General features: G+C 40.5%; 1 protein-coding gene across 29 annotated transcripts in view; it reads right to left on the bottom strand.

Annotated features, from left to right (window-relative positions):
• Positions 1–13666, bottom strand: part of ank3b (ankyrin 3b) — a 634594-nt gene that overhangs the window by 133197 nt on the left and 487731 nt on the right. For 22 of the 29 annotated variants that reach the window (XM_073027286.1, XM_073027283.1, XM_073027301.1 and 19 more), the window contains 7 exons: positions 12574–12771; positions 9463–9561; positions 8026–8124; positions 7821–7919; positions 2930–3028; positions 2687–2759; positions 1827–1889 (listed from right to left, as the gene is read on the bottom strand). In XM_073027286.1, coding sequence (XP_072883387.1) covers positions 1827–1889; positions 2687–2759; positions 2930–3028; positions 7821–7919; positions 8026–8124; positions 9463–9561; positions 12574–12771 — 730 coding nt within the window. The remainder of the gene's footprint in view (positions 1–1826; positions 1890–2686; positions 2760–2929; positions 3029–7820; positions 7920–8025; positions 8125–9462; positions 9562–12573; positions 12772–13666) is intronic. The other 7 variants (XM_073027285.1, XM_073027289.1, XM_073027287.1 and 4 more) reach the window with 1 other exon arrangement.

The following is a 13666-nucleotide window of genomic DNA, read 5'->3' as shown; positions in this document are numbered from 1 at the left end:
AATAACTTGCTCACTAGTATCAATGCTTGTATTTTTGAACAACTAAAACACTAGAATCCAGTAAGTACTGAAGGCAATAAAGTTAACCTCTAGTCCTTCTGTATTGTTTCCATTCTTAAAACTTCAGTGATTGTAAACAACTGTTGATTTAGATACAGCTATTTGAATTAAAGTCAAATTATGGCACTTTTGCAGTTTTCTGCTCATAGTGATTGATAACTGTTAACTGTGAATGATGGGCAGCTTCTGCTGAAATGTTTTACAGTTTTCATCGTTCTAAATTCCAGTTTGAAATCTGTTCGTCCATTATTTATCAGATGATTCCCTGTATCCTCGAATTTGTATTCTGTTTAGGTCTGTCAGAACCATACTGGGCAAATCTTCTGAGGCGTATTCATTGTTAGATCCATCATCCAGAGCAGTTTGCTGCAATCCTACGATGGGCATTGACCAGAAACTTACTAGATTTGTCATACAGTTGCTGTGAATACAAGTACCTGACAGAGGTTTCAACAGCTGCAATAAATGATTCCCCTCCTGACAGCCAAAGCCTTTCCACCATCTCCAAAGCACATCAGGAGTGTAATGGAATACTTGCCACTAACTGGGATAAACGCGGCTTCAACAGCGTCTAGAAGAAAATCGTCCAGTTTAGCATCAACCCATCAACGTGAAGCCATTTGTTCCTTCAAGCACGGATGTACACCATCTGCAGGTTGTACCCTCTGCAAGGTACACTGAAGTAGTTCACCAAGGCTTCTTCAAAGCTCTTTACATCCAAACAATAAAGGCAAAGGGAGCGGGCATTTGCAGCACCACCACTTGTTGGCTTGACATGAGTGCCTTTCACTTCACCTTGCTGGGGTAAAATCTTAGCGATCTCTTTAGCCGGTACATGTTAAGCCTGTCATTATCAGATTGCTGTAGTTCAAGAGGCCTAGCATTATCTTCTCAAGGGCCTTTAGGGATATTCATTTTCTTGTCATTGAGTCCAAATCTAGTATATTAATAGAATTTAAAAAAAAGAGAGTCTAACTTGGATTTTGAGGGAGTGTCCAGATCCGACTCCCAGGAATAAGCAAATTCAGAACATTTTGAATCAAGTTATGCAGTTTCAAGATTAATTTGTGCCTGTAGAATTATTTTCAACTTCTTATTAGTTAATTTCCAGAAATACTGCCTTAAAAAGTTACTAATGGCCAACTGGATTCTGGAAGCATAATATTCCATAGACCATAAGACATAGTTAAGAATTAGGCCATTGCGTCTGCTCCACCATTTCAACATGGCTGATTTATTATTATTCTCAAATCCCCTCTCCTGCCTTCTCTCCACAACCTTTGACAGTCTTTACGACCTCCACAGTGGTTGTGTGGCAATGAATTTCACAGATCGGCCACCCTCTGGCTAAAGAAATCCCTCCTCATCTAAAGGGGTGTGCCTGTATTCTGCTGCTGTGCCCTCTGGTCCGAGACTCCCCCACTATTGGAAGCATCTTCTCAATGGAAAGTAAGAATGTACGTTTTTGTTTGTAGTTTTCAGAACGAATTGTGCGGCCGATGTTAGACGACATTAACCTGTTGTACATAAAGATTAGTTAAGACTGGAGTTGCAGTTATCCACAATGGTAGCCCAGCAAGCAGCCTGGCCAAATCACACTCTGTAAAGTTCCCAGCTCTGCACACATTCAGGTTTAGGGTTTAGTTTTAGGCATAGCAAGCAGAACCTGGGCAGCCAGCAAGGAAGTGGCGTCAGTGCATTAGTAACGACTTTAAACACATACGCAGTACATTGTTAAACCACCAGAGCAACAAATAAAAAAATACCTTCTTCACCATCTGACAAATACTCGGCTTCAATGAAATTTTCAGGAACACTGGCTTTATGAACTGTGTGGTTTGAACAAAGATCATGATATTACCAAAACCATTCTGAGCTCTTACTAAAATATGGCTACAGAGCCTGTAGAAATCACAGAGAGCAATGTGCTTGAAGAAACAGTTCTTTTAATTTAACCCTGGGTAAATGTTTTTTCCAAATGTAGTCCCTTCAAGCAGTGGGTTTCAATTTTTTCCCCAAAAGCAAACATTTCACTTATGCCACCCAATAACAAGATAAAGATTAATAATAAACACAGGAGACTGCAGATGCTGAAAATCCAAAGGAATATGTGCAAACTACTAGAGGAACTCAGCAAGTCGGGCAGCATCTATGGAGAGGAATAGTTGATGTTTCGAGCTGAGGCCTTTCAGGACCTGATGAAGTGTCTCAGCCCGAAATGTTGACTCTATTCCTTTCCAGTGATGCTGCCTTACCTGCTGTGCTCCTCTGTATGAAGATTATGTGTTTAACAAGCCCATGGACCAGTTTTATTTAAAGGAGTGGCAATAATCCATTTTGTTAAACATTCAGCGACTCACCTGAGAGACACTACCTCCAATTATAAAACCAATAAAGGATTACTGCAAGCGTAAATATAGATTAAATATTGACTATCAGGAACTTCAACAAAGACTTGCAATGAGAGGTGGAAATTGTACCGCTCTGAGAAACGGCTCATTATCAAGGAAGAGGATAAAGGATCAATATTCAGGAAACTTGGGAAATGTGGATGAGAGAAAGAGAAAAAGCCAGTCGATGAGAACCGTAAAGGAACAAGGACTATAATAGATTGTGATTGGCTTACCTTCATCATCTGACACATCCAGAACCTCATTCATAGTTTCAGGAACATTCAGTTTATGTTTCTCTGTCACAAACTGTGGAAGATTACAATGTTTTAGAGAGAGAGCGTTAGGAAGTACTTCGAAGCAGTTCTATTATTTTATATTCAACTGCACTATTTAAGATGGCACTGTAATAAAATCCAAGACATATATGTATGATTACAGTCTAAGATGTAAAATGCTGAAATTCAAATTGAATTTACCATTGTAGTTGTCATAGTTTCCTCAGTAACCACCTTCAATGTATCAACCACCGAGATATAACCTAGCCGCCTAGCAATGGCCAAAGCAGTATTTCCATTCTAAAATAAAAACAGATTAGTACAACACAAAAGAGAAAATTTAAATTATGATCATTCAGAAACAACTTTTGAGATTATAGTTTTGTAAAATACATCATTATCTCCTGATAAATTCACAGGTTTATCTCTGTATGCACTAAAAACCAAATTCCACAGCATGGTTTCCTATGAAAAAATATATTGAAATATTTTCTGTCATCAAATCATCTTTCATCAAGACTAAATAGAATCAGAGATTAGAGCAAGAGATTATGTACGAGAGAAAGAGAGGGAGAGAGAGATTTCAAGAGTTCACGTGTGCCTTCTTTGCACAATCAACTTACAGAAACCAGAATTTAAATTCTCCCAATATTGCATTCTTTCTTCAAAACACACATTTAAACTCAAACATTCTGACTAATATAAAAGTACTATTTTTTTTTCTATTTGTCCTACTGCTGCTATTTGCAAAGCTCTAATTCTTTACCATTCATGAAATTGGCGTGCAATTTTCCAACGAATGTGCATAGTAAGAAACTCATGCCATTTGTGACTCCTTTACAGAAACTTAACATTTATTTGAAAACAAAGTACTTCGGGGTATCAAAGGACAAGTAGAGGGAAAGCCATGTTTCCGAGACTTTGCATTACTATGGATCTATGGTACAAGTAATGCTTCTGAACTCCTCTTCCGTCCACTGAGCCCTCACGTGAGGAAAATGCCAAGTGTGAGAAAGTTCTTGAGTATCCCAATTGAATGTTGTCTTTTAATTGATCTATGGAATAAATATTCTGTATCCTTTCATCAACTTTTCATAAATGGGATAATTCCTACTCCAGCATCCAGCACAGTCTAATAGACAGGACTCAGAAATAACAAACTGTTAAGTTACATTTGACAAACTTCCTATTCCAGGGTGCTAAGACACTGATTGTACTTAAAGTGTTCAATGCATAGCTGCAATACCTTACTGCAGGGGTTACCATCCTTTGTTATGGACCCCTGGTATTAACCCAGGGGTCCATAGACCACTGGTTGGGAACCCCTGCTTTACTGAAGCGTTATTCATTAATATAACATTAATAAGGAAAAGGATCAACTGTTTTAAAGGTATTGGGAATTTGCCGTGGTGTTGGCATGACATGCAACAAAATACAACACTCAACCATTATAAAGAATTATAAAACTTAAGTTAGAGATTAAAGTATGGATATGGAATAAAATGAGCATAAACCAGCATGTATTTACAATGTAAAGAGCTTTGTTGAAAAATGTTTACAGTGCAGTGTAAGCATAGAAAATCTACAGCACAAAGCTGGGCAGAACATGTCCTTACCTTAGAAATTACCTAGGGTTACCCACAGCCCTGTATTTTTCTAAGCTCTATGTACCTATCTAAAAGACCCTATCATTTCCACCTCCACCACCATTGCTGGCAGCCCATTCCATGTTCACACCACTCTCCGTGTAAAAAAACTTACCCCGACATCTCCTCTGTATCTGCTTCCAAGCACCTTAAAACTGTACTCTCTCGTGCTAACTATTTCAGCCCTGGGAAAAAGCCTCTGACTATCCACACGATCAATGCCTCTCATCATCTTGTACACCTCTATCAGGTCACCTCTCATCCTCCGTCGCTCCAAGGAGAAAAGACTGAGTTCACTCAACCTATTCTTATAAGGTATGCTCCCCAATCCAGGCAACATTCTTGTAAATCTCCTCTGCACCCTTTCTATGGTTCCCACGTCCTTCCTGTAGTGAGGTGACCAGAACTGAACACAGTACTCCAAGTGGGGTCTGACCCGGGTCCGATATAGCTGCAACATTACCTCTCGGCTCTTAAACTCAATCCCACGATTGATGAAGGCCAATGCACCGTATGAGAGTCTTACTATGTTCTGCCATCATATTTGACCTACCAAAATGAACCACCTCACACTTATCTGGGTTGAACCCCATCTGCCACTTCTCAGCCCAGTTTTGCATCCTATCAATGTCCCATTGTAATCTCTGACAGCCCTCCACAGTATCCACAACACCCCCAACCTTTGTGTCATCAGCAAATTTACTAACCCATCCCTTCACTTCCTCATCCAGGACATTTATAAAAATCACGAGGAGTGGGGGGTTCCAGAATAGATCACTGAGGCACACCACTGGTCACCGACCTCCATGCAGGATGTGACCTGTCTATAACCACTCTTAGCCTTCTGTGGGCAAGCCAGTTCTAGATCCACAAAGCAATGACCCCTTGGATCCCATGCCTCCTTAATTTCTTAATAAGCCTTGCATGGGGGTACCTCATCAAATGCCTTGCTGAAATCCATATACACTACATCTACGGTTCTACCTTCATCAATGTGCTTAGTCACATCCTCAAAAAATTCAATCAGGCTCGTAAGGCATGACCTACCTTTCCCAGGTCATGTTGACTATTCCTAATCATATCATGCCTCTCCAAAAATTCATAAATCCTACCTCTCAGGATCTTTTCCATCAACGTATTAACCACTGAAGTAAGACTCACTGGTCTATAATTTATTGAGCTATCTCTAGCCCTTTTCCTGAATAAGGGAACAACATCCGTAACCCTCCAATCCTCTGGAACCTCTCCTGTCCCCATTGATGATGCAAAGATCATTGCCAGAGGCTCGGCAATCTCCTTCCTTGCCTCCCTCTGTAGCCTGGGGTACATCTCGTCTGGTCCCAGTGACTTATCCAACTTGATGCTTTCCAAAAGCTCCAGCACATCCTCTTCCTTAATATCTAAACGCTCAAGCTTTTCAGTCTGCTGCAAGTCATCCCTACAATCACCAAGATCCTTTTCCATAGTGAATACTGAAGCAAAGTATTCATTAAGTACCTCTGCTATCTCCTCCAGTTCCATACACACTTTTCTACTGTCACTGTCCTATTCACTCACGTCTTATCCTCTTGTTCTTCACATACTTGTAGAATGCCTTGGAGGTTTTCCTTAATCCTGTCCACTAAGGCCTTCTCATGGCCCCTTCTGGCTCTCCTAATTTCATTGTTAAGCTCCTTCCTGCTGGCCTTATAATCTTCCAGATCTCTATCATTACCTAGTTTTTTGAACCTTTCGTAAGCTCTTCTTTTCTTCCTGATTAGATTTACAACAGCCTTTGTACACCGCGGTCCCTGTACCCTACCATTCTGTCCCTGTCTCATTGGTACTTACCTATGCAGAACCTCACGCAAATATTCCTTAAACATTTGCCACATTTTTTCTGTACATTTCCCTGAGAACATCAGTTTCCAATCTATGCTTCCAAGTTCCTGCCTGATAGCCTCATACTTCCTCTTACTCCAATTAGATGCTTTCCTAACTTTGTCTGTTCCTATCCCTCTCCAAAGCTATGGTAAAGGAGATAGAATTGTGATCACTGTCTCCAAAATACCCTCCCACTGAGAGACCTGACACCTGACTAGGTTCACTTCCCAATATCAGATCAAGTACAACCTCTCCTCTTGTAGGCTTATCTACATATTATGTCAAGAAACCTTCCTGAACACACCTAACAAACTCCACCCCATCTAAACCCCTTGCTCGAGGGGGATGACAATTGATCTTTGGGAAATTAAAATCTCCCACCACACAATAGACATAGCAGGTAGTGGGGGAGCCTGAACAAGGATGGTTGATCAGATTCACTGCTGGGAGGAAGAAACATTTAACGTGGCATGAAGTTTTTGTTTTAATAGCTCTGTAGTGTTTCCCAGAAGGGAGCTTTTGGAAGAAGCAGTTTGCAGGGTAGATAGAGTCTGCAATGATTTTCCTGCCCACACCTTTGTCCTCTTCACCCAACAAACGAATCCGATTACTAGTTAGTAGTGTGAAAAACATTCAAATGTAAAACAGGAGCTGGGGAATTGAAATCCAGTTAATCAAATGAATATGAAGTAAAATGCTGGAATGTATTGATAATCCAGAAACTACATGTTTGTTCCAAACAATGCATCCGGTTTACCAGGATTATTTCAGGAAAGAAATTTTTCATTCTTGTTTAGTGCAATGTGGTCAACTCAGAAATGGCTCATTAAAATTGCCTAGTAAGTCACAATTCAGGGGGAGCTGGGGGTGGGTATTAAATTTCAGACATGCCACTTGCATCCACATTGCAGGAATAAACAAGTAAAAAGAGACTAGACCAGATACGAACAAGATAACACTATAATACAGAATGTGTCCCATGCAGCAAGCATCTGAGTTGGATTAAATAGCTAAATTAGTTGGAATGACTGCACCTCTAACTTATTAAAGATTGAAGTTTAGCTTTATCTGTCACGTGTACATCGAAACACTGAAACAGTGAAGTGCTTCATCTGCATCAAGTCAAAACAGAAAAGATTGTGTTGGCCAGCCCGTAAGTGTCACTACTCTTCCAGCGCTACATAGCACTAACCTTAACCATACATCTTTGGAATGTGGGAGGAAACCGGAGCACCCAGAGGAAACCCATGCAGTCATGGGGAGAACGTACAAACTACTTATAGGCAGTGGTGGGAATTGAACTCTTATCTTACTGATGGTGCTGTAATAGTGTTACTACTAATAACAATATAATTATTACATTACTAATCAATATAACATAATGGCCCTGGTGTACACTGGCCAGATGTGGTTTATAAAACCTTTTATATTTGGTCAAGATCAGCTCGCCAATATGTTAATATTTTTGATATTTAATTTCATATTCTCTTTCATATTTAACGATTTATTTTACACCGCCTTATTTATCCAGGATTCTGTTAATTTTAGGGAAGCCAATTCCCTGCAAGTGAATGCCTGCTTACCACTGTGACTTCATTGGGAGATGCACCATGCTGGAGGAGGATGTTTATAATGTGAGTATGGCCCTGCTGTGCAGCCTGGTGAAGAGGGGTGTATCCATTCTGAAGAAAGGTAAGAAGAAGGGGTGTGTTAATGTGGCACAAGATAAAAAGCTTTAGTTGGTTTAAAATTATATCAAATGTAAACACTCAGGTAAATTGAACCAACCTTTGTCTTGGCATTCACTTTAGAGTTATGTTGCAGAAGAAAGTTGACCATCTTCACATTCCCATAGTGGGATGCTACATGGAGTGGAATATAACCCATCTACAGAACAAAAGCAACACTATTTAATCTTCCACTGGGAAATTCAGCAGCAGGAAGTACAATAGATAGTGCGGCTCAATTGCACTGCGATATCATTGTTTCAAACAGGTGAACGCCCTTGTTAATATCTCTGATTTGTCAAGGTGTTTTATGCCTCGAGCCATTGATTTAACCCAGAGCTGAGAGAACTTTGCAAACGTTTACCCTCCACACCTAAACCCAATTTAATGTAAGAGCAGCTGGTGAACTGTCCCTTTGTGCTGCTGGCCAGAAAGAAAAAGTGATGTATGATTCTCACAGAACATAAGCAAAAACAATTGTTTTTTTCCCCCCCAGAGTAGCTTCCTCCAAGAATCTCAGCTGTGATTTGAAGTCTTCTCAAGTACCTGCATGATACTGTGTTAAGCACAAATGGCAGTGTAAGGTTTTGTCTTGTCACAAGTTTTTGTGCCATCTATGAGACTCTAGCTTCCTCCAAATTGGTCATTGTGCTTGCATATTAAAAGAGTGATTACATTTCAAAAGCATTGGACAACTAGTAAACACCTTAGGGATTGATGTCTTTCTTTCTTCAGATGGTGCTATCTTCTCCCATAATTAAACATTTTATGTCCTGCACGCTAATAGAAAATGACAGAGAGCTGGCAGAAGCTTGATGCTCTGTAGCACTTTCATGTGAAGTGTCAGTTTCAAACTTGGCAACTCGCACAAAATGCTGGTTGAACTCAACAGGTCAGGCAGCATTTATAGAGGGGAATGTACAGTTGACGTTTCAGGCCATGACCTTGCGTCAGCACTAAAAAGGAGGGAGGAGGAAGCCGAAAAGAGAAAGTGGGTGGAGGGGAAGGAGTACAAGCTGGCAGGTGAAGCCAGGTGAGGGGGAAGATGGGTGGGTGGGTGAGGGGGATGAAGTGAGAAGCTGGGAAGTGACAGGTAGAAAAGGTAAAGGGCTGAAGAAGAAGGAATCTGATTGGAGAGAACAGTGGGAGAAAGGGTAAGAGGAGAGGAACCAGAGGAAAATGATGGGCAGGTGAGGAGAAGAAGAGGTAAGAGGAAGACCAGATCAAAGAATGTAAAAAGAAGGGAGAGGGGGAGATTACTGGAAGTTAGAGAAATCAATGTTCATGCCATCAGTTCGGATCCTATACAGACGGACAATGAGCTATTGTTCCTCCAATCTGAGAGTGGTTCATTGTGACTGTAGAGGCCATGAACAGGCATGTCAGAGTGGAAATGGGACGTAGAATTAAAATGGGTGACCACCGGGTATTCCTGCCTTTTGTAGCAGACAGAGCAAATGTGCACGATGATGCCATCCCCCATGCTGCAAGTTTTTACCTTGGTCTGTGGATCAATAGCAGCTCCCTGATTAACTAGTACTTCAGCAACGTTCACTCGATCCTCTTGAGCAGCCAAGTGGAGGGGTGTCAGACCACTCTGAAATCCAAGTTAGACACTGTTAATGGAGCAGCCATCAGATCTTACAGCGATTAGCTACACCAGCACGGGTTGTGTACAGTAAACTGTAAACAAATTTCCACTCTAACTGCAACTCTGTGGCAATGAATATTTGATATTGAGCCAGGATATCTTTTTTCCAATTACACCAAAATCAAAAACTAAGACACAGATGTATCAGTGGTTTGTCTCTATCAGTTTACAGAGGGTTCAATTAGTAAGAAAACTGGTTTCCGGGCAAGTGAGCTGTATTTATATTTCACCACTGTTATGCCTTTATTTATTTTGAGATACAGTACAATAATAGGCCCTTCTGGCCCAACAAGCCTGCATGCGCCAATTAACCTACTAACCCCTACTTCTTGGAATGCCAGGAAATGCAAACATCCAGAGGAAACCGGCCTTCATGGGGAGAACGTTGAAACTCCTTACAGATAGTGGCAGGAAATGAACTCAGTTTGCCGGCACTGTAAAAGTGTTACACTAACCATGACCATGCTGCCCTAAAAAAGAAATTCCCCTTGAACCTGTGCGCGAAGACCGACTCCAGATCCCGCTCTGAACCGCTCAACGTAAGGAGTCCCCAGTCTCCCTCTCGAGCTAATGTTTAAATCACCAATTCTGTGCACTCAAAGGCAATCCTCGACAATGGGAAGCCGCCACCCTGCTGACTTGACCCGCGAGCCTCTTGAAGACCCTGCCTTAAGGTAAACTTTCCCTTCAACAGAGGTAGACTGAAGAATGTAACTTTAAGTCAGTATCTTTAATGCATATACAGCAACACTGTTCCTGCATTGAGCATTAATTGCTGGGGCCATACGCATAAATTGACTTGTGTGCAGGATGTTGACACTCAAGACAGTCAACAGAAAAATCACGTGGAATGAGCAGTATTTAGTGTGACAAACTTACAACCACATTCTATTATTAACATCAGTGGATGAACTTATAATGGGAAAAAAAGAACAGGAAATGGGTATATAGGTGTAGAGTTAAATTAAATGATTGAAGAAACCAACACAGCTGAAAAGATAAATTGAATGGGCAGGTACCTGGAAGCCATTTTTGAAGTTTTAGGTCCTGTCACTAAAGTTGAATCTTATCCCTGTGATTTTTAGCATATGGTGGATAAATGTTTTGTTCCCCACAACACCTCTCACCTATTTTCTGATTTCCCAAACTTATCAACATCTTTTACTTTAAATGAAAACTGGCGATTCCTTCTCGAAGTCCAAGTAAATTTATTATCAAAGTACCTATATGTCACCATATACTAGCCTGAGATTCATTTTCTTGCAGGCATTTACAGGAAAATAATGAAATGGTACAGAACTTGTGAAAGACTATACATAAGGACTGACAATGTGCAAAAGAAGACAAATTGTGTAAATAAGAATAAATTTTAAAAATACTGAGAACATGAGTTGTAGTGTCCTTGAAAGTGAGTCTGTAGGTTGTGGAATCAGTTTATTGTAGAACCTATCTGCTACAGCACTGAATCATTATCGATCATGGTGTGAGTCACTGATTGTGTCTCTCCGTGTAACAGGACAGGATTGATTTTATAGGCCCTATTTGTGTCTTATTTATTCATCAGCTGTGGGTTTCATCGACAATGCCACCATTTATTGCCCTTCCTTCATAATCTGAGTGTTTATTTTCCATGGTGGGGTTCAAAGATCAAAGTAAATTTATTATCAAAGTATGTACAGTATATAGCACCATATATTGCCTTGAGATTCATTTGCTTGCAGACATTTGTAGGAAAAATAAAGAAATAATAATAGAATTTGTGAAAAACTATACATAAGGACTGACAAACACCCAGCTGCTCTGATTCCAACATTGCTGCTCCATTTGGCAATTCTTGCGATAAATTCTATTTAGAAACACGTATTGACCTTTAATGTAAACACTAAATATGCCACCACGTAATGCTTGAACCAAAGTAATAATACAGTGCAGAATATGGTTTTACACTTACTGAGGAAGTGTAGTGCAGGTCGGCAAACAAGGTGCAAGGGCTAAGAAGAGGTAGATTCAGAGATCATGAGTTCAATACTGTGTAAGACAGGGATTCCAACCCTATTTTATGCCATGGACCAATACCATTAAGCAAGGGGTCTGGGACCTCAGGTTGGGAACACTGGGTATAAGTCCATTCAAGGGTCTGAGGTTGTCCTTGAGCATATTTCCAGGCTTCTCTATCTTCTACCCAAAGGGCGATGAAGATAGAATGTCCAGAGGTGGGTAGGGTCTTTGATTATGTTCACTGTTTTCCTAAGCCACTGGGAAGTGTAGACAAAATTAACGGAGGGGAAACTGATTTTTGTAATGGACAGGGCTGTGTTCACAACTCTCTGCAATTCCTTGCAGTCTTGGGCATACCAAGCTGTGGTGCATCCAGACAGCATGCTTTCTAAGGTTCATCTACAAGAATTGTCAGGGAAAGTTCCTCGCCTTCAGAAGATACTGGGCATGTGAAGTGGTAGAGACAGGTAAAAGGTATTTGGATAAGTTCGTGGATAGGAGAGGTTTAGAGGGATATGGGCCAAATGGGATGAGCTCAGCTAGGCACCATGGTCTGTTTGGATGAGTGGTGCATAACTCTATGACTAAGGGGAGGTAGCAGGACTGTGGCAAAGATGGCATCATATAATATAAAGGAGATTGACTGATTACACAGTCAATATGATGACGGGGGATCGAGAGGAAATCCCACAAGAATCTTGCTGATCTGCCCTCAGATCTGCCACTGTTTCTTTGCCTCTCCTGGGAAATGGTTACCTGTTAGAAGTTTGCACAGTTGGAAGACAAAAGGACAAGTAAATCTGCTCCCACTTTGTTTTACTTTTCTGTGTCCTTTATACATTCTGTGGATGATGACTTACTGTAGGGTACATCTGGAGAGTGATTAAAAATTCTTTTTATGCGCAGTAAGGGATGAGCAGGAGCTGGGTCATGAGGAAGAGAAGTTCACGGACCACTGACCTTGTTTCCGAGGTTTACGTCTGCATTTCGAGTCAACAGCAAGGATACCATGTCAACGTGACCCTCCTGGGCAGCAAGGTGTACTGGTGTAATGCCTTGCTTGGTCACTGTGTTGGTGTCAGCACCATATTCCAGTAGTGTGGTTGCGATATCCATCTGATTCTTCTTGGCAGCAATGTGTAGGGGTGTGTAGCCATTCTACAAAAGAGTAAGAGAAAGAAAAAACGAAACCTTGCTAACTGGATTAAAGAGCTAACCATTTCAAAATGTACCCTTCCCTGTGGTAAATTTGGTCTTCAGCTTCTAAAATGTGCAGTATATCATCTGTTGGAAGGTAACAACTACTACCAATTTATATTTTAATAAACCTACAAAACTGATCACTTAATTCACCCCCTTGTACCAAATACATAAATAGCTGGGTTTTTGCTGCAGAAGGCAAAATATCCCCCAGGATTGCCCTGGTATTTCCAAGCAGGAAACTGCCACCAGTAATCTGGGAGTAAAACCTGCAGCTTGGAAAATAATACAAAGATTTCTTTAAAATGTTTTTAAAGTTTTATTTACCAGTTACAGAAGTACCAGAGAGAGAAAAAGACTTTGAATGACATTGATTGTTATCCACAAGGCTGATGAAGAGTCCACTTGTTGTGTCGTTGAGAAAAAGATGGTCCTTCACAGACACGATGAACAATCATGGCAAAAGTGTGGGAGGTAAAGCGATGAAATCTTCAGGAATACATCTGAACATAGCTGGCAGCTCTAGCAATGTGTACTTCATCAAACATCACCCATCACAATTCATTTATCAGTCAGACAACTTTCAGCTGGACGTATTGATGAATTCATTTTAAAGACAAATGAAACAGGGACAAGATAAACAGATAAACTCTTTCTTTTATAAATATAACCTTTTAAAAACTAGCTTTAACTTTTTGGGTGGGTTATTAAGACTTGGGTGTGAGAGGGAACAGAGTGATAACAATATGTTTATTACTGCCAGTCAGATTATAAAATAATATTGATAAACAGATTTCAACCTAAGACATAACTGACAAGAGAATAAGCCAATGATGTGAAAAGTATAAGCAGA

The sequence above is a fragment of the Hemitrygon akajei genome, chromosome 23 (assembly GCF_048418815.1).
Source record: "Hemitrygon akajei chromosome 23, sHemAka1.3, whole genome shotgun sequence".
NCBI lineage: Eukaryota > Metazoa > Chordata > Chondrichthyes > Myliobatiformes > Dasyatidae > Hemitrygon > Hemitrygon akajei.
Note: the sequence above shows the minus strand (reverse complement) of the source record. Positions and strands in the feature narration are given on the sequence as shown.